This window comes from Mchenga conophoros, linkage group LG19 (genome assembly GCF_057382185.1).
Source record: "Mchenga conophoros isolate Kocher_MC1m ecotype Shallow Benthic linkage group LG19, M_conophoros_male_GT1.1, whole genome shotgun sequence".
In the NCBI taxonomy this organism is placed as follows: Eukaryota; Metazoa; Chordata; class Actinopteri; order Cichliformes; family Cichlidae; genus Mchenga; species Mchenga conophoros.
Window position 1 is genome coordinate 27,832,921 of NC_140544.1, and position 22,420 is coordinate 27,855,340.

The following is a 22,420-nucleotide window of genomic DNA, read 5'->3' on the forward strand; positions in this document are numbered from 1 at the left end:
ACCTCTCCGTTTGATTAGTAACACCAAACACACGTGGAAGATAGAAAAGAGATTCTTATACGGTATTGATCCATCTGGATTTTGCTATATCAAGGCTATTTGACACAATTGTGACAACAGCCCAAGCTAACCTTGTAATAATTGTTTGACTCACACTGTCTGTTAGGGCTGCACGATTTTGCATAAAATGAGAATCACGATTTTTTTTTTGCTTAGAATTGAGATCACGATTCTCTCACGATTTTCTTCTCCAATATAAATATTTATTGCACTTAACTGCACATCAACTTCGTAACAGTTGAGACAGAACATGAAAACAATAAATAAACATAACAAAACAATAAATGTCTCACATTTTGTCATTGAAGCAAAATGTTGTACTGCTTGAAATTCCGTCTCCACCGTTGCTCTACGCTGCGTGTATAGAGCAGGTAGTGCAACAATAGAAAAATAGCTGCGGGACGGCACCGTGTAGCGTTTGTCTAGGGTGTTGATAATTTTCATAAATCCCTCGTTTTGCACAGTGTTGATGGGAGCCATATCTTTGGTCAGGTGATAAGTGATAGCCTCTGTAATTTCTTTGTGCCTGCGGGAGTTCGACGGGTATAGGGAAGCGCTGTATAAGGTTCCCGTTATTGATGTTTGGATGGTTGACAGGGACAGATTTTCTCCTGCCACTTTCTTGGCCTTACAGCTTCGTCTCTCCGTTGTTTTTTCCCTGCCAGCTGGCTTCTGTATCACGTGGTATAAGGCTCCGCCCTTGTCATTTGCTGAGCAGGAAGAGTGAGTGCTTGTTTTCATGCAAATTATGTCCCGGATCAAAATGCGGTACAATCGTCATCTTTTTTCCTTTTTTTTAAAAAAAAAATCGTTGTCATTTGGAAATGAGATCACACATAAGTATGAATTGAGATCGCGATTTTCTAACGATTAATTGTGCAGCCCTACTGTCTGTCATCATTATATTTCAAGTAGTTTTGGAAGTGTTGACATGTCTTTCAGTATACAAAGAGGTGAGTAAGGATCTATGATCATTTTAACATGTGCAGGCAACACTGAACCATTTTACGCAGTGTAAATCCTCGTGTGTCATATACTGGTACAGAAAACTAAATAATCTTTTCATGTGTGCTGTAAAACCTCTCACCACACTACACAAATGCTACATGAACATGCCTAACACATTATGAGAAAGGACATTTATTTTATTGACACATATCTTGCAAACATCTCATAGGGTTTTCCCTAAAATTACTATTGAGGCAGTGCATCTGAGCCAAATAAACAATAAAAAGCTAACTGTTCCCTATCATGTTTTGTTGTCCCACGCTGAAGCCTTTCCTCTTTGTCTGACACACGCAGCAGGGCAGCAAAGAGGCAAGCCCAGGCGAAGTGAAGATTTTACAACACAGCTTAAGTACGTGCAATCAGCCTTCACAACAGAGTCTTTTACAGTACTTTAATCTTGATAAAGGTGATTTAATAAACAGAGAATATGAATTGTTCCACACAAGTTATAAGAAAAGCTCTGCACATAGTGTTACTGGTAACTTAATGTGCCAATTATCTTCACATAGCTGAATCTTCCAAAGCTAGTTGTGGGCCAAGACAGCAGTCGATCCCCTCTGGCAAGGTGACAAAGAATGACTGATGCTTATGTAGCCTGCAGGGACCATGTGTTTTGTGAAAGACTTTCAGTCTAAAACCCCTTGGACTTGACCTCTGTTAATACTGATGAATTTATGGGCTCAGTCACACACTTCAAGGCAGAAAACTTTAGGTCCATTTTGTATAAGTTTCATAAAGCCATTCACCATCAACACCAAGATGATGATGGCGAAAACACTCATCAAGGCTTCATAAAGAGACTTCACTAACAGTGGGTAACATCATTTATATTGTCTATGGTTCTTCAATGTTTTTAAACTCAATGGTTTTCCATGTCTTAAATATTATTGTGTTCATTGACATCTCACTTTTTTTTTTCCATTCCATCCATGTTTCTTTTTTTTTCTAAACAGTGATTATCTTAAAAACTATTTTTAAAATAGAAATAAAGAAGAGGATGACAGTATAGCTAGCTAGAAGCTTTACTGTGAATATGGGGAGAAGAAAGAACCACCACACCCTCACCTCTGCAACCTCAGAACCTAACCTTATGATATCTTTAATAATAGTTTTTCTATAACATCATACGTTTTCTGCAATATAGAAGCATGTCATTGCACATTGCACAGGCCTATTCCACATACACCCTCACAAATGCAAAGCAGAAGCCTGCACGGTAACTTCTTTATTGCCTCTCCAAGTCCATCTCTGCCCTCAGCCTCCTTTGGCAGATGCAAATGAACTACAGATACAAAACAAATTTCAAACATCAGTACATTGTAAAGGGAAACAGACTGTTAAGCACTAAGCCCACATTTGTTTGATGTCACGTTAAGCGATGCATGTCTGAATACATGACAGCCCGCCAATGTATATAGGTCATGTTAACAGATCCGTCTGGCCAGTGAACGGTAAAAGACAAGCAACACCATGAGCGCCATCCATTATCTATGGATCCTGCATGATTGATGAGAGAGAAAGGGAGGGGGACAGATATAGCCCTAAGTACTAAAGCCCTCGTGTCTGCAGGGCTATGTAGCCACAAATCATCTGCAGCATTAGCCTGAGAGTTTCATATCAGAATCTAGTTGGTTGAAAATATCAGGGCTTTTGTTTCTCCATGCGCACACAGACAGACACACACACACACACACACACACACACAATGTATATGAGCCTCAACAATAGAAGCTACCCTGGTTTGTTCTTCTATTGTTACGAGTGATATTGTTTAAAAGGGGGAAACCAGTTGGCACTGAGATGAGTGTAATTAACAAATAATCAAGCAGGAGAAGCTAAACCAGATGGCTGTGTGCAGGTCCTGATGCTGATATTCCTTCAGCTTAGCCCAAAAGCAAACAAATCCAAGCAATCCGCTGGGAAGAAATGTGTCATTTTAGCTCCACGGCTGCCAAAAGAAGACTATGAGTCATTTATCTGTCTCATATGGATGAAAGACAAACAACCGCACCCAGCTGTGTGCCAATAAAGATAAGTTTTATTGACAGTGTCTGTCATTTCCATCTTTCAGCTATGGTTAACAGGGAAAAGGCCCAGTTTCAACCTAAATCATCCCCTGACTTGTAGTAATAACCGAGTAGCACTCTAGCGCAACAAATTTGGCAAAATTAAGCCGCAGTTCATTTGCAGATTGCTTCTAATTCTCTAAAGCTCAAGTGCTAAAAATAAAATAAGATGCCCTAATGTAATGACAAGAAATCACATTAAACCAACCTTCTCTGACTCCCTCTCCACCCACCCCTTCTCATGCAAGCCTCTTTCTTTGCATAGTGTTTAGCCAGTCCACAGCTTTGGATGTTGCTTTACACTTTGATTACCTTCAAGCTGCTCACTTGCTGAATATGACTTGTGTGCCTGTACACCGGCCCACGGGGTAACAGGCTGATATGCAAAGCAACAAACAGCCCACATTTTACTATAGTCACTGATTTATCCAAGTGTTCCAGTAAGACAAAAATAGCAGTTAAAGTCAACTAGTTGAATGTTTCTGTGGGAACCCAACTAGTTTTTAGGAGCGTTTAAATGTGCATGACTCCAATGAGCATTGAAAGTATGTCAAACCACAGGTATGCATCTTAAATTAGATCTTAGATTATTACAGCCACAACCCCTCGACTCTGGATTTGTACTGAAGGAAGTTACAACGTCCTTTGCTGACTAGCTGGAAAATCAAGAAGTGTGAATTGGCCCCTCCCTGGATATCAAAATATTGCCCTAAGAGCAAGGAAAGGGCGTGGCAGACAGACAGACAGACAGACAGACAGCATTGTGTGAGTCAACAGTGAAGCGGAGCTGTGGGTGACCATTTGTGGCAAAACCTCAAGCGGGCCAACTGACAACTGTCAATCATTTATTCTTAAACTGAGAAATGAGATTGCAGTTGTTCACCTATTACGCTTCCAAGCTATTTAATTAGGACAAATAAAGAACAGAGGACCCAGGACCAGTGTTGGGACTAACGCGTTATTAAATAACGCGTTACAATAACTACGTTATTATTGTGGTAACGAGCACGGTAACTAGTTATTATGCCAAAACCAGGAACGCGTTAGTCGTTACTAGGATTTAGAAAGGGTCGTTACTCGTTACTTCGTGTGGTGGCTATCGCGGAGCTTCCACAGATTCAGTAATATTAGCAAGTGGTGGAGGCCAGCAGTTGGAGGAGGGAAAGGGACACAGAAGGAAATGAGACCCGAGGCGGCCGCCGGTCCAAGTGTGAACTGAACTTCAGGTAAGAAGTTATGACCTGCAGTCTCTCTGGGTCAGATATAAACCAAGTTTAGGTGGAGTTTATTTTCGTTATTCTGACTTTTTCCGTACTGCGTGCTAGCTAGCATGACGGAGTTTCTATACAGCTGGGTGGGTGCTATGTTACTGATGTTGAACTTTATTTTGTTCATAAGTTATTAGAGTTGCCAACCGTCCCGTCTGGTATTCAGAGAAAATATTACGCGTTTCTTATTGAGGTGAAAAGGAACAGTTTGTCCCGTAATTCAGCTACAATGAAAAAGGCACAAAGCTGGAGTTATTCTGTGTTTACGCTGCACAGCTGCCTCTTCTTCTTTCATTCTCCCCCCTCCCTCTCCTGTTTCTACTTCAATCATGAAAACTGATCAATGATCAGCTGATCGGCTCTCTTGTTTGTTTATCGCCCACTTTGCGCCGAAAGAGGAAACCAGCGGATGTCGCGCTAAACAACAGCAGCATGTTTAAGCTTGATCAGCTGTTGTTAGAATTTATTTAATATTAATTTCTAGTATCAGCTGATGTTTGCTGGAGCCACAGCTGCAAAAAAAAAGCTGCTGGTCATGATATGGTTTGGTTATCTGGTGAGAGGGAAACATGAAGATGAAACCAGGAGATGTCCTTACTGGATCATCAGAGCTGAAGAGGTGATGGAGAAACAGGTTTACCTTTTAGGTGGCATGAATGAGTTGAAGTTATGAACTGTTTCTGAGAGACAAATAACACCAGGATCCTTTTCTAAGTAGCTGACAGCTGGTAACTGTGCAGGGGCGGGTCTAGCAAAGTGTTGCCAGGGGGGCAGGTAGGGCATTAACAGGGAATGGGGGGCACAAAGAAATACTTTTCTTTTTATTCTCATTTAAAATGTCTCGCTTTTAAAAAATAATTATCTGAATCTTACAACAAACAATTGATAGATTGATGCATATATACCATCAAAACAGTGTACATCACTGTCACAACAGTGTTTATTTTCATTCAAAGGCTTTATGATTTTTGCTATAATAGCGGCCGGTCTCTAGTCAAAATGCCCGGGCCAATTTTTTTGTCCCAGTCCAGCCCTGTATGCAGCTCATCTGCAGTCTGGTGTTACCTACATCTTCCTATTCAGAAGGCAGAATTTCCGAGTTCTGAGTACAATCGAAAGCACCACGACTGCAGTTTTTGTGTTGATGTAAAAGGCGCACATGACGCTGTGAAGTAGGCTAGAATCATGGCAGCAGTCAATGACGGTCCAGGCATGGGATTTCTCTCGTGGAAATATGCACGTTATCATATCCTTTCTATTGGTAGGTGGCACAGTGCACTGTGGCAAGTAAGCAAGCTAGAAGACTGGCAAAGTTATGGAAGAAACACATTAACAAGAGAATTCTGAGTAAAACCAAAGTTACTTTCCCTAGTAACTAGTTACTTTGAAAGTAACGAGTAACTTGAAGTAACTGAGTTACTTTTGAGAGAAGTAACTAGTAATGTAACTCAGTTACTATTTTAAAGTAACTTACCCAACACTGCCCAGGACTAAAGGAGAACAGGAGAGTTCATGAAAAATCTGCAGGATTAAGACCAAATGTATACTTACAAATTTACTTCAAGGACTAAAGTCCTTGCAAGAAAAAGTCTCCTTAATAGTAAAGATGACTTTTTTATTACATACTTGCTACTTTACCTGTTGATTGTTATCTGAGATGGAAAAGATTGAATTAATGAGTAATGAAGGGGTTCATTTCTAAAGAAAGCACCTGAGAGTCTTTTATAGTTGCCAAACATTGACTAACTGATTCACACAGAGTTCATTGTGAGAATGCTGTGCAACATCTACACTGAATAGCTAAAAGTAAGCGCACATACATGACCACTTTAAAGAGCGGCTCCCCACTAACTGGTGGCTTATTGGAAATGAGAGCATTTGCATTCATATTCTCAAAGTGTTTCTGCACCATATGTTAGTTAATCGGAATCCTTTTATAGACAAAAGCTACAGCTTGCAGTACCTCTCACCGCTCAGTGCTGTGTGTTCAGCTCAGCGGGAAAGATATATTATTATTGCTCACAAGTCAATTACAAGAGCTCCTGCAGAATCTGTGAAATCATGTAGGAGATTGACATTAGAAATTAATGCCAGCAGTTGAGAAATAAGCTGTCAGGGAAAACATAACCATTTTCGGAACGGTTCTTTCACCCAGGCAGCACTTACACAATGAGACCAGATGACAAGCAAACTTGCTACATTTCACTCGCAGATGTGATTTTACACTGTGAATGGACACTGTAGCATCTGTGATTTTTTTCCCCCTTCTTCGCTTTAAAAAGGTGCTTTCAACCAGAGCTCTCTGCCTTTGACATAAATCTAAGGAATTCTGGGATATGTAGGAACCAGTGTTCCCTCTGGGTTGCATGCAGTACTTTGCAACAAAGTTATATCGTTATAGAAGCCGCCACATGCCAAAAAGAAAAGAAAAGCAATATCAGACTTGATAGTCACAGGATTTGTTAAAAGATTAGGCTAAATGTGTTTTCTCTTGGCCTGGGATGGTTGTTTATTGAATAAACACTTTGCAGTAGACAAGCTCCTGTGCCGAGGTACGTTGTTCCTTCATTCATAATACATGGATCCCCTCTTCCATTATTGATTCACTCTGAAGTCAACCTTACCCTGGGGTACAGCACTCTTATTGTTTCAGAAACTAAGGCAGAATATCTGTGCTGCAGAATCGTTCAAGATTCAAGGGGATGAAAGAGGAGAAAATGCTATTCTGGATAAATGCACTGCATTTATGACAAGGAAAAAAGGGACACAGACCAGCTTGGGAAAGGGGGAGGAAGACCCCAAAAACAAAAAGTTGCAGATCTGAGATGCTGGTAAGGTGCCATGTCCATGCCTGCTACTGACAGAATATTTACTTCTGAAGCTGAGAAGTGGCTCCAATGAGGCCTGGTGAGAACCATTGTGAAGCTAAAGCCCCTTCCATCCTTTGTCTTCAGCATACAATGTCAAACAGGGATGTCTCAGCAAATCAATCACATGTCATTACAGAGTGTACAGATCACAGAGACAGGCAACATACGGATGTTTTGATAGGTAGCAAGTGCCAGTGTGCAGCCAGCGCTTAGAGGCCATAAGCTGTCAGGCAGTTTTTCCTGGCAGCTGTGGCACAGGGCTCAGTTCAGCTCAGCTTAAAGACGCTATATTATAGACTGACACAAACTGGCACTGGGAAAGAAGCTGAAAGGAAGGCAGGAAATCACTGTGAATGCTGAAGACAGATAAGCCTGTTTCCTGAAGCTCATTACCAAGTCAAACCCAGTGTCCATGTATGGGTGCCTGCATGCATATGAGGAAACATAAAGGCCTTCGGGGCTGATCTTTTTCCAGTTTTTCCAGTTCGTTTATCACCAAAATGATATCCTCACCCACAATCTGGATTTTAAAGCATGTCTATAAAGCAACTACTTCCCGCTCTGTTCAGGTTTTTATCTGTCTCATCAGCCAGGAATTTTGTGTTGGAGAGGAGCTGCAGCTGAGCAGGGAGGCTGTGAGGAAAGAAAGTAGGGATAGTACAGGAACGAAGGGATGGGCGGCAAGTCCTTTATTATACTCTGGGCAAAGCTTATCTTTTTTCTCTTTTCCACAAAAACAACAGTAAGAGACTGCAACCATGCTAGCGACAGTTTCACGCTGCCCTGAAACACAGTTGTGCTTTGAGCTAAATGTTAACATTAAAACAATTATGTCATGCTCACAAGTTATGCAGCTATAGTGTTTACAGTCTTCATTCAGTGACACCATCGCAATGTCTGGTCCCCACGGAAAATATCCACTTCCTGACTGCTTGACCAGTGGTTCCTGTTGACCATTCACCTTCTCACCACTCAGCCAACATGCTTAAAAAGGTGCGAAATTTACTTTTGCCATTTCCTGTTTGTTTTTGCATTTTTCCCCAAGTTTCACTGCTACTAAGTGAGGAGTTGGACACCTTTGCAGACTAGTCGGCATCTTCCATACAAACCGCGGGCATTCACAGCAATCTAGCGTTTAATGACAAAACCATTCACAAGAATATTTGTGGGGCAGCACTCATTTTGTAACTAGTTTCACCAACTGCCGCAACCACTTGCCAACCATTTAGCAACCAGTAACTGCCAAGGGGTCACAAGGGGTCTGAGATGTTACTCATTTAGCATGCTAACATTTGCCAAGTAATAGTACAGTCACACTAAAGAAAATAATGTCTGCAGACTGTAATTGAAAAAAACTGACTTTTTAAAAAATTCAGAGCAACTGACTGACAGACAGACTCTGATATCCATATCACCTGTGTGACTAACCGCCAATAAACTCAGGATGTGATTACCGTATTTCCCGGACTACAGAGCGCACCTGAATATTAGCCGCACAAGCTAAAATCAGGGGAAAATCCTGTTTTGTACATACATTAGCCGCACCTGACTAAAAGCCGCAGGTGTTTCAATGTTGACTTATCATATGTAAGAGAATATGCACAAAGGGAATTGTCAGGAAAGAGACGGCTGTTTGGAGACACACCCCTTTTATTAATATTTTGAAAAACAAGTTATGGGTACATATTTGCATAACTTTTTAGGGTATATGTACAAGTAGCGGTAATTACAAGTACAAAACATGTACTGTGCTTCATAAATAAGTAACAAATGTAGTACATAATAACCTACAGCACACCAGAAAAATAGATTCGGCCTACCTTTTAGGCTCAGGTGCAGTGACACGGCTTTAACAAGAAGAAAAGTCAGTCATTCACCATCTTTCTCTTCTTCCTGCGCACTAAAACCACCAAAGTCCTCTTCTCCAGTGTCGGAAACGAACAGGCTCAGGGTGGCTTCGTCATCCACTCTCCGCTTCTCTCCTTCGTTGTCACTTTCAAAACCAAACAAAGAAATCCTCGTTGTCAGTGTCAGAGTTGAACACCCTCAGAAGGGCCGTGGCGGTGTCCTCCTCTCCATCATGCAGCAGTCCAGCCCTTCGAAATCCGTTGGTGATCGTGGATGTTTTCACACTTTTCCACGCTGTCAGAATCCACCGGTGGAGTTGAGTATAACTTGCTTTTCGCAAGTTTATCGCCGCTCATCATCCACGCCTCCAGCTGAACGCGTAGCGCTACTTTGAAGTTTGTTTTTCGCGCTACTTCGTACGGCACTACGTTGCCTGGCGGATGGACATGTGACCAAAATACCACTCTTGAACCCCGATCCTTCCGCCAGGCAACGTAGTGCCGTACAACAGCGGAACAAACAAAACAAATCCGCTCATGGACAATCCATAGAAAAGCCGCACCTGACTAAAAGCCGCAGGGTTCAAAGCTTGTGCAAAAAGTAGCGGCTTATAGCCCGAAAATTACGGTAGTAGTGTTTATGTGGAAATCTACATGTGGCCTATGAGGAAACCGATGACAGGCTCACAATCACAGACACACGCCTCAGGTATAAAGCACGAATCCTAAGCAGAAGTGAGAATTTGCATCGAGTCTACTAAAGGGCTTATTTACCCACTTGTGTCAAACTGTGTGTTATGATAAGAGTGGGGAAAATGCAATACAAAAGGTTCCCGTGGGTTACCGTGAGAGATAAACATCTAAAGACTGCCTTGATGAGTTTGACCTGCTGTCTGTTGGTGCCAACACCTTTTCCATAGATGAGATCTTTGCTTAAGGAATGACAAAATTTCACTCCAGTAAGCCTAAGTAGCACAGGTACACACACATACACACTCACAGGGGTAATATCACTTTTCATGAAGAGTATTCCTGTCCTCTCCATGTGTGTAGTCTGTGTTTAACACCCAGGGACTAAAATAGTTCCTTCCTGCACAAAGCCTCCCTTTACTCGCTGTGACGGGTGAGTTCCCATCTCAGCATGTGTGTGCATCTGCTTGTGTGTGTCTACACACACAGAGATAAATTTAGACAGTCATTAGCATAAAGCCCTTTTTTCCATGTCATTAAGTAAACCCACCCTTCCCCCCAAACACTCCTCCACCCATACAGCCTAAGCGACGCTACAGTCCCGCTCCGCACAGTCTCATTTGATTTCCATCAGCTGTAGTCCACAGTGACTCATGCAGATTTGAGTGGAGGGAGGGAACCAAAGCCTCGAAGTTAAACTCAACTAGTTCCACAGTCTGCATTCGATGCAAAACTGTCTGCGGAGGAAATATGGTGCACCACACATACACTGTCCTAATCCTCTTTAGAGAGTGGTGCAGTGCAAGCAACAGTTTTCATGTTAGGTGACAACGAGAAAGAGCACTCATGTTTAATTCCCCGGAAGATTAAAAACAGCTGATGATAAGAGTGTTCTTAAACGTTACAGAAAGCGGGGACAACAAAAGGATGACAGAGGAAAAGAGATGAGGAATTTTCTTTCTGAAACGGAGGTAGGAAAATTATACAAGAGCAAATGTGTCCATGCATATATGAGGCAGTAAATTTCAATAACATGTAATATAGTGAGCTCCATCCTCTGCCAAACAAACTCTCTGCGGGCAAAGACGTGGGAAATGGCACGAGTACTTTAGCCTCTGCCAGTAAATGTGCCACAATTGGTCATGGCTCCCAAAGACAAACTACCGTGTGTGTGTGTGAGTGTGTTTGTGTATGCGTGTGTGTTTGCTCAGCGCAACGAGGTTGTGCTGACAGTACGAGAACAAAAGTGGTCTTGTTCTTTCAGCCAACAAAAACAAAGCTCTGACATGTTTTGTGACACTGGCTATGTCTCTTTGCTAACTCGAATTTAAAAAAAAAAGAAAAAAGAAGAAGAAATTAAAAAAAAAAATAAAAGTTTGACACTTTCACAAAGTCTCACTTAAGTCAGTTCAAAAGGCTGTCAGATGAATAAGATAGCCACTGAAAACTGTGGAATAGAGGCCTCACTCAGAGCCATAAACTCACCGTGTTGCCCAAGGCTATATTATGTTGGCGATAATGAGGAAAGTGTCATGCGGATAAGGCTAACCTAAAAGAAGTGTGCACTGGTGCACAAAGACACACACAAACAGAGACGTGTTAAACCCTGCAGTGTGGTGCTTTCCCCCTCGGAGCTGATCCACAGATCCCAGTCAGGCTCTACAGTCACTGCTATTAATAGTCGAACAATCAGACATTCCCCACAAGGTACAAAGTAGCACTGGGCCAGAACCATGCTGATGGCGTGTGTGTGTGTGTGTGTCTCCAGGAAAGTGTTTGAACCTGTCCCAAGCAAAGATTATATGGCAGCTTTTAATCATAAATATCATCTGAGCCCTCCCCCACAAAAATCATCTTGGATCCCTAAGAAGGTGTTACGATAAAGTTGTGCTTCCACAGATGCACTGACCTTGAGCTCGACCTTCATTCCACCCATATTGTACATTACTGAATCAATGCAAACTGAAGAAACAAGTCAAGTCCAGTCCAGTTTAAGATTATGAGTCACATGTACTAAATGGGCCCAAATAGCATGTGAGTACAGTCTCCAAATAGGACTCATATGTGTGGTTAGTTTTACGAGCGATTTACAAAAGTTGAGTCAGAGCAACCAGGCTGTAGCATTTATTCAAGCATCGGGTATCCTATATAGTGCCCAGGAGTTAAAAAAAAAAATAAATAAATAAATGCACACATAACCCTCCCTAAAAAATGCATGCAAATAATTAGAATGATTAAATTTTGCTGGAAAATACTGGGCTGTTGCCCACACAGGTCATCTCACTTTACTCACACAGAGCTGCTGGGGAATTGCTAATAAAGATGAGCTAGTTACATCTCGAGCGTCTAAGCAAACTTTAATCACCACCCTCATGTTGTTCGAACACGAGGCCACAGCTGTGCACATGGAATGTGCAAAGACAGCATTTCAAAGGGAGGGCAGGCTGCCATGTGTGAACAGCCTTGCTTTAATAATCCCCTTCAATACTTTAAAAGTGAAGTAGAGGAGCTGGATCTAATCTTAAAGACGTCATATCAAGCCAGCAATTAAACTAAAGGTGGCTCTGTTGTCTCTGACTCAATCTGCATGTTTCTGAAATACCTTATTTAAACTTCTCCACCCCCAGCCGAGAGCTATAATAAATTAATCTACAAGAGCATGACAGCTTTGACAAACACTGCCTGAAGGCCTTTTTTTACTCAGTGAACCAGCTCTGCAAAGATTTCCTGAGTGTAACTCTTAAAGAAAGCCTTTTCTTCAGCCGATGAGGACCAATGCAGAGAGTAAAACAGCTTAAGAAAAGTGCGGCCCTAAACTTGCCATAAATAGTCAAATGTATTCAAACCAGTAACTGCTTGATAACACTTTGCAAGTTAAAGGAAACTGGCACTGACCGCTGGCATCGCCACAAATAGTTCACAAGAATTTACAGTTCATATCAGCAACAGAGGATGCAGGCTTTATTAGCTCGGCTATCGGACCTACCAGCACAAAAGACAGGTTTTTGTGTAAAGTTACAAAAGACTGTAAATGCAGGGATAATGTTACATAAGCAAGTTAAGTAACCGACATTAGCTGGATGGATGAATGTTCTGTGGTTGTTCTTCTGTGGTAATACATTTCTATTCTACTACTGATGGTCGCTGAAAGACATACCATCTGAAACCACGTCCCCCTTCACAAGTGTACCCCACAGGAAAGTAGAAGTGGAGTTTGTGTGTAGACACGCTTGTTCTAAAATTATCAACAGTGTGTCTTTGATATCTCTTTGTAACTGAGAGAGAGCGATCAAATGCTAGAGAAACCCAAGCAACTGCGGCCACTTTCTATATTAAAAATAGCAATAGGTGCAACTCAGCATGTGCAGAGTGGCAACTGCTAAAATGTTTCTGAATGGACAAATACGATCAGCCAGGCATCGTACAAGCAAAATGGATACAATGGCTCTTTCTAAATTCAAGGCTGTGCTATCCTTCAAAAAGTATCAAGAACATGTGTTACAATGCTCGGTCAATTGGCGCAGAAGTGACTGGCTATTAGCAGAAGTTGGCAATGTGACAGGAAACACTCGAGGCTGCTTTGATGCACATGTACATAATGTGGCGAAGCTTCAAGCACAATATGCTTTCATGTTTGCAAGTGGGGGGGATAACAATTCTAGCAGACAATGGCACACTAATTTGTAACTTTGTCAGCTTGAAGCGTGCACATAGCATTGTTCACCTTTAAGTACAAATTAAAAAGCATCGTGTGGCACAACTAATCAAGTTCAAGGGAATCGATAGCAGAAGGTGCTGGAGAGTGAACACGATGAATCAAGTCCCACTTTTCAAATGACAATACAACTCGTACTTTTTTAGTCAACATTTGTGTTGACTAGTTGGAATGTACAGCCAGACAGAGGCCTGGTGAATGTGACTGTCTTCCAGTGAGGGTCAATTCGTTGTATGCCCACGTAGTACTGTGCAAAAGTCTTCAGCCACTCCTCAATGCTTTATTTTTTTGAGGAAATGGGGAAATAGGAACAACAACGTAATGAAATGTGCAAACATAGATGGAAATACAGTATATAAGGCAAGAACAGTTTGTTCAGCTTACCAATAAACTCCCCGTGGCAGGTTTTCTTTAAGTTCTTTAAGTAGTCTTCGGGACTAGTTCTCCAGGACATTCAAAGCTCTTCTTTGGATCTTGGCTGCCTTTTGTTCTATTCTCTGTCAAAAATGACCTCACACAGCTTTAATAATGTTTAAGTCCGGGCTATGAAGAGGACAATATGTGACTGATCGTGTTCCATTTTGTGCTTTTTTCCAGATGGTTGCTTGGTGGATCACGTTTGACATGATCCCCAACACCAATGGCTTAAATACAGCCTCAAACTATGAGCCTCCACTGTGTCTTACAGGTGGCTATAACCAGTGTTGTACTTCACTCTTGACCACCTCTGCACTGTAGGCGATTTGAACCACCAATCTCTCATTTGGATTCATCACCCCGCAAGACCTATCGCCACTGATTTGCAGTCCAGTTCTTGTTTAATTTGGCATACCTAAGGCTTTTTTTCTTTTTCTTTTTTTTTACAGTTTACCTTACTTTCTTGGCATTATTGTCCCACTGAGACCAATAATGATGAGGTTTTGGTCTAGATAAATCAACTTAAAAGGTTTTCCTATTTCCTAAGGACATGGAGTTTCATGTACTCTTCCTCTGCTGCCCTTGCAGGCCTGCCACTTGGCAAGAGAAAACAAACAGGTTAGGGGAAAAGGACTGGACTGAAAATGAGTAGAAAAAGCAGGCAACTTAAAATACAAGCTGTGATAACTATTGTTCAAGACTACTTTAATAAATTAAAGTCTGACTCCATAGAAGCAAAATATTAAGAAACATACAGTGCAAGACTTTTGCACAGTACTGTATATTCTCTTATTTATATTTATATTGGATGCATCTCCTTCATCTTGTTTGACGAAATGAAAAAAAACTGGCTGTGGAATGAATTTGACATTTTATTTGTCCGAGGAAGCCCTTGTATTTGATAAGCTTGCGGAGAATATGTTCAGGCGCTGCTTCATGAGTTTTAAATTTGTTTATATGGGTTAAAAAAATAAATAAAAAATTTTAAAAAATCCTTTTTTGCTGTGCACCACTGGATAAACTGACATTATCTATCATTTAATTACTTTGAGAAAACTTTCCGAAGCTGCAGTTTCCTAAAGTACAGCCTCGCTCAGTGACACCTAATAAAGTAAGACTGTGAGCTTTGCCTTCACCATCATAACCTAAAGCAGATCTTCTCAGATGAGTTTTGCTTGGTCACATAAATTCACATTCTGCAACATCAAATTTATAGAAATTTGACTAGCCTGTAATTTGAAACAGCTAAAATGAGCCCCTGAAAATATCTTCTCTGTGCCACCTATATGCTGTGCCACTCAAGTACTAAACTGGCACTCCAGGCCCGAGAGTGCAGGCTTTTTAGAAACCCAATCCACCCTCATAGCACCACACCATTACCAACAGAACTAATGAGTTAGTATAGCTGAGTCATGTGTACATCCACTTTTGTGGCGAGCACTTCAGACTGAAGAGGAGCGACAGCTGCACAGATTTCCCTCTCTTTCTCAATCTACAACCTACCTGCTTTGCTCTACCATGCAAACAGCAAAACCCATAACAACAGGCATTAGTAGATAAACTACATTACAGGATATACGGAAATCACTTGACTGTGTGTGTGTGTGTGTGTGTGTGACATAACAGATGCCTTGTATCACACTTGACTGATGCTTTCAGCCTAATGGCTTTGCCATTCCATGACTGCATTTACGGTTAGTAAGAAATACATCCATACCCATCAGAGTTATCACTTCAACCCTAATACAGGATGAGGTCATGGTGAATACTGAGAGTGGAAGAAAAAGGGGGGAGCTCCAAGTTTTGCTCAAAGATTACCAAAACCAGCTAACCAGTGAGTCTCCAGACAACTTAAGAATTTGGGAAAAATCACTTGAAAGGGTAAATAAAAGGGTGACTGCCACGCTATGATGATAGAACGCAGGTTTGCGCACAGTTTGACTCTCTATAATGTAGCAGACTCAGTGAGGGAAAGAAATATATGAAAGGCAGCAGCAGAATTTTAATCGCTGTTGAAAAGAAATTAAGAATAAATGGTCCAAAACTCACAAGAGGTGCAACAAATTTAATTTTCCTAATAACATTTAATGGAACTTAATCAGGACATTATGTGGGAGAAGTACTACAAAATGCAGTTTTAGTAATTACACTGATTAAGATGTGTAAATTGGAAAGCTATGGGCTGATCCTTCCTCTATGGTCAGATCTTGTACTTCTCTGGATTTTGCTGTATGTCACACTTGTAACAGATAAGTGTCATAAACACATAATCATTACGTCTAATTGCATTTAGAGGGAGCTTGTCTGCTTGTTATTATTACTGCGTTGCCTGTTATCAGCAACTAACAACAAAGCATTCCCATATTCCCAAGGAGGAATTACACAATGCTTGTATAGTTGATAGCTAACCATAATAACGCAACAGCCACTGGCACTGTATTACAGAGAGCTAAGGGACCGAAATCAATTGAAAGGATACAACTCCCAAGAGGTCAGCCAATTAAAGACAAAGGGGAGGTAGGGAAACTCTAACAAGACCCAAGGGCTTAAAATGAAGACCAGAAGCCCCAAGGCAGGGGACTCTGGGAACTCAGTCAGTGGCAGGAGACTTTGGAGAGGAGCAAACATAGGATTTTTCAGGCAAGGCTTATCCAAGCTCTGCTATCGCTTTACTAAATGAACTGAAAGAAGCAAATGTTTGCTTTAAGGCTAATAAGAGGAACATTAAGTTCATTTTACAGGAAATCAGAGGTATCTGGAATTATTTTGAGTCCCCTTTCAAGATCCCGTTTTTTTACACTATAGATGTGACTACTTTTATCTGCTTTCAAACCTCAGTTAAACGCATTTTAACCTAACCATTAAACTGAATTGTGTCACAGATCACAGGGAATTGACAGTGGATAAAAGAAAAGTGGGAGTCAAACCCTCAAGCACTGTGTGGGCTCAAAGGCCTTACAACACAATAGCTGGGTAGGCAATCCAGCAGCAGCAACAAAAGAAAGCTTGTTATTGTGATAACAGACATGTCCGTTGACTGTGACAGACTGCAATCCAATATGTAGCACAAACAGAAGATTGATTCTACAGCTGGGCCTTTTGGGAGCACAGGACACAGAGCAGAGCCGCCTGTACACCGTGAGCCCCAAAGACTATATCTTTATATCAGACAGTGCACAGTGAAATTACCACTGAGCTACAAAACCTGCATGTTCACGGAATACCTCTCAGCACGGGTACAAATGCTCTGCTATTTCAAGATGAAATGACAAAGGTGAGAAATTGATACTTTTGTGGCTGAGCCATCAAATCACTGGAGACTAGAGAGAGTACTGTGTAATCCATCAGACAGTATTTCTCTGCATCACAAGGCAGGGCCACTACGGTCTACTGACACACTCACGTCTGCAATAATCAGCTGAAATCTCAAAGCTGTCTCTGAACCTGAATACATGCAAGCTCCTGCCTCCCAGCTTTAAAGGTCACTGCTTACATTAAAAACATCTCATCCAAAATCTCCACTGAATATTTGAGATCTATAAAGACCCTAAGTAAATGAGCAAAATGCCTTTTATTGGTGATGTCGTGCCAGTCGTGGCAGTGTAGCCTATGAGTGCACCACCTGCAAAACACAACATGGTACAGTTGGAAATTTCCACACTGCCATGCTCCTCTGAGACATCCCACACACCTGCACAGGTGGTAGTGCCGTCAGCCTTTTGAATGCAAGTAAACTTTATCAAGTCACATCACGTTTACCCAGAACACTGAATAGAAATGCAAAGTATATCATGCGTGAACTATGTAAACTTAATACAACAAGATCATTGGTTACAGACACGATCACCACCCTGTAGTTTTAGCCACTAGGCCTGAGCGCTGTAAGGAAACAAAACAATAACACGCTGTAATGGCTGCATCAACCATCTGTGCATCACAAAGTTGGTATTTACTGATGTCAGTGGATGATATTTATCTGTTGCGTCACATCTTCTACTAGTTGTTGGGTTTGTGAAAAAAAAAAAAATCTTCATTTTGTCGGTTGAGGCACCTTTTTTTCTGATTTATGCCAAGGCAACAAGTATGACTTGTCAATTATTTATCAGTTGTTTGTCCTATACAAGACACTGTCTTATTAGACGTTAGTGCCGTGGGTCATGTGACTTATCACAGATGATTTAAGATTGTGCCGCCCAGTGTTTCATTGTCTGCTGAAGAGCAGGTTTGCCTAAAATGTCACAACTAGATGCAATAAGTAAGAAAACCGTTGAGTCCTGTAGTGTGCAAGCCGTTCATTTTTTCCATGTTATATTTTTTCAGCTCTGCACCTGCACCGCATGATGTGCATGGATTTGTTCCCGTTTTATATTAATCAAAAAAAATTCTATTATGGCATTAGCTATCAGCTGAATTGCTTTTTTAAAGGACAGTACAGAAGTGCACAACTAGTGCACTGCAATGTAAATGCAAGACAAAGAATAGCTGCACGTACAAAAAAAGTTTATCAACTGATCTCTATTGCACTGTTGACAAGCAAGAAGGCTGTATCTGTTGTTTCACATGCATTTGGTATTGCTATCACCAGTTATTATAACTATATTAAGTTAATTCAAACATCACTTTCAGCCTACAAATGTCTAAAACAAAGGGTTAGTGCATATATACTTCATGGAGTCTCTTACTAGGCCTCCAGCTGCTGCATATTGAAACAGCTGCAGAAGGAACATCACAGCTGATGCTGCAAATTACAAAAGTCCCTTCTAGCTTCAGTGTCATCAAAAAGAGGAAAATTGAATTTGGCCATTACCGAAGTCGTTTCTGGTATGGAGTCATACATTTATAGATGGACTGCATAATTCATTCAACTGGGTTATTTTTGATTTTCTGTCACTCAGCTGAATGATGATATGGACCCAATGAGCCTTGATAACAAGCAAAGCAGCTGTGAGGTTATGTGAACTGGACATTTCAGATTGAAACTGGATCTGCGATGCCTCGACCTGTTTGTAAAAAAAAAACAAAAAAACAGGACGTGCAAACATTAAATCCAAGAGATTTGATTTGATTTATTTACCCACCAGCTCTGAAAATGGCAGCTAAGGCAGCTCTGCTTAATTGTGCAAATACGTGATAGAACACCAAGTCCTAAAGGGAGTAAGAGAGAGCAATAAGTGTCCAGCATCCTCACTGAAAGTGGATATCTGAAACAAAAACTGTCTTTCATGCTTCCTGATAAAAAAAAGGATCTGTAGACCAGTCGACATAAGAAGACTGAGTAGGAGGAAGATGGGATGGGGATGATTTCTTCATGAACACTGTATCTTTAAGACTAAGTGCATCAATTTGTACTAGATATGGCACAGTTTAGGATTTTGGAATGTAATTGTGTGTAATCTTTTGAATGTAATTGTGTGTAATCTTTTCTCCTATAAAAACTCTTGAATCAGAGTAGGTGAATAGTGTTTGTGTGGGCACACAAAATGCAGTGGGAGGTCTTATTCAAAGTAGTGCCGGCATGTTACTGACAGAAGGCGGGCAGTGTGTGATGGAGAGAAAAAGAAGAGAGAAGGAAAGACATAGTGTCATTTTAGATTTTACAGCTTCTGTTATAGCTCTGAGACGAGCCAGTGCCGAGGAGTCCTAACATACAGGGAGGTGCTAGACCAAAGCAGGTGTTGATGTCCACGGGACCGCACAGAGTAGAAATGGAAATGTAGGTATTTTAATGCCAAACGCTGACGTTGAAACATGCTAAATATTGCAGGATACAAGAGAATAAAAATCTCAACAGCTTAGCATGAGATTTGGTTCCAGTCAGCTACAGATTCCTCTAATAATTCTAAAACTTATTATACAACTATTGCAATCAAAAAACAAGCAAATAAGTTTGGATCCCAGGGATGTACACTCCTTACTTCATGTGACTGAGTCCTCAACACATGACACTCCCTGCAGAAACTGGTACATTCTACGGAGGAGAAAAATAATGGCACATTCTTGTCTCCACATGTAGCTTCAACTGAGGATGAAAGACTGGTTTACTGCTTGACACAGCAAGACAAGGAGTTAAACATTGACTAAGTAGCTGTGTGCAGGGTCTGCCAATGGAGATGCAAACCACGTAGTTTATTCACAAATGACAAAATCCATGATTCTGGACACAACTATTTTGTGTAACAAAGTTACATTTTTACTTTTAAAATATGGTAAAACACTAGCACTAGTGCTTGGCTGGGGAAGCAAACATTCCCCACCAAAAACCTTCTATAATGACTTCAAGACTTGCATGTGAAGAAAAATGCATGGCATTGGGAGCATGCCACTCTAGGAGGAGAACATTTTTGGGGAACTTTTTTTATGCTTTCACAAAGTGTTATTCAGACTAGTTATGGCAAATGCCGAAAGCAATGTGGGGAATAAAAAGTAAATCGAGGTTTGATTTCAGATCACAGTTAACAAAAAGAACATTACCTGACATTGACAAGGAAGGTAGCAAGGTAGTTATTTCAGTACAAATGCACGAGATTAGAAAAGACACAAAAATGGGCCTTATCTGTCTTAGACTAGTCAGACGCTTTTACAGACAAACACACCATCTCTGCTGTCCAGAGCTTTGAAACCACCATTACAGATCATTATGGACTGATCCACCAGAGTTAGTGGGTGTGGTGCCTGTGAGTGCAGCTAAAGTGCCAATGTTTTGCACTACTTCAAGAATCTACCAGTGACAAATATACTTCAAAATAATCCACACAAGGCACAGCTATCAAAAGTTACCCAACCCGTCTCCATGCTGTTAAAAAAAATGCCCAAAGACCTGGCTTTGGGCATTTTTTTTAACAGCATGGGTCTCTCTTCTGGTGAACAACACAACACTGTCACATGTTTTCGCGGTTTGGGAATTTTTTAAAGAGGGATTCATGAGCTAAGATTCCTACAGCTATGAACCTAAAATAAAGCCTTACATCATAATCACAAGCCTGATTTTTTAAAAACAGCTCACCTTTAACTATACAGCGATAGATTTTGTATGTAAGAGTGAAAAAACAATGCAGTGGGTTAATCGTTCCTGCCTGCATACTGACTCTTTAAGGAATATTTAAGTGAAATTTAAATACATTTAAACTAGTAGACCTCAATTAGACTGGAGGACCCGATGGAATATTTAAGAGATCCCAGTTTGGAAGAGACTGGATTAGGATCTGGGCATCGAAATAAAGACACAAAGGGCATTACCGTTAGTGTAGCTTGGCTAAGAACTAGCTGATGGTGACAGTGAACCACCAACTGTGATATTTGTGTGCGTGTGCATGTGTGTGTAGTCGTTTTCAGTGAAACCGCAATGTATAAATGCTAAGCTAACGATTTGGTAGTGCGCATCACCAGCCTCTGCTAACCTCAGATCTACGGATGCTTCCTAACTGTGACAAACATGTATCGTAACGTGCCTTTCGCTTCACCGATCAATTTTTTTCTTCATCCAAACACATACCTGGTCAAGAGGGAGGTTGATAATTTCACTGAGCGGCTGCAACAGAGTGGATCCAGTGCATGATGCTGTCGTTTGGGTAGCCATGCTTGGACGGTGTCCGTAAATCCTTTCGTTTCCTTTCCTCCCCTCGGTTCACCTCGCTCCCCTAGGCTGCTGCAATGACAAATACACTGCCGCCGCCGCTGTTCCTGCCGCTGCTGCTGTTGTTGCGACGAGCTGTACTGTTGTCATCCACGGCACACACTCAACGAAGATAACACAGCCGGAACAAGAGAGTTACCCGTATGTTCTTTCTTGCAACTCGTAGTTATATATGTATTAGCTACGAGTTGCAAGAAAGAAACACGTTTGAAAACTAAACCACATTTAAGCCCCCTCTCGCCTTACACAGCATGCTAATTATTTACATTGAAGAAAAGTGGCAACTCCTGTTAGGAGCACGCGCAATGTAAGTTGTCGTAAAAAATATATATATATCCACCGCTATTTATTCACGAGCTGAGGGTTGTTTTTGTTTTTTTGTTTGTTTGTTCTATCTAACGTTTAATATAATCTTCGTTCAATTTTATTAGCTCAAATAGGACACAGCGGTTGCTACTTTTGAAGGCTAGCGCGTGAACTATCTCGATTGTACAACACCTTTGATGACAATGACGTCGACAATGGTGTCGGTGTGGGTGGAGAGATGGCGACCCAGCCCTCCCTGACAACATTTTTTGACCCCTGTGTGCGGAGAACGTGAATCCCATTATCCAGTGCCACTGTCGTAAATCCGCATTTGGATTCGGGGTCCTCGAGGCAAATTGAATTTAAACGTGAGGGATGCTGCACGCTCCGCCCCCCTCCGTTCCACTGTCATTTACACCATTCCACACGCGAAGGGGGAGAAAAAGCATGACGTAAGGGGTGTTTTTGGTAATACTCGTTTAAGAAAAAGACAAAAACGAAGTTGGTGTAAAAAAAACAAAAAAAAAGCAAGACCTTTAT

The 22,420-nt window shown here is 41.2% G+C and overlaps 1 protein-coding gene across 1 annotated transcript in view; it reads right to left on the reverse strand.

The window, feature by feature from the left end:
• Window positions 1-22,180, reverse strand: part of mboat2a (membrane bound O-acyltransferase domain containing 2a) — a 46,511-nt gene extending 24,331 nt beyond the window's left edge. The window contains exons 1-2 of the mRNA XM_085257135.1: window positions 22,073-22,180; window positions 21,434-21,676 (exon numbers count right to left, since the gene is read on the reverse strand). Of these exons, the coding sequence (XP_085113261.1) occupies window positions 21,434-21,517 (84 nt within the window). The 5' untranslated portion in view covers window positions 21,518-21,676; window positions 22,073-22,180. The remainder of the gene's footprint in view (window positions 1-21,433; window positions 21,677-22,072) is intronic.
• Window positions 22,181-22,420: the final 240 nt, after the last annotated feature.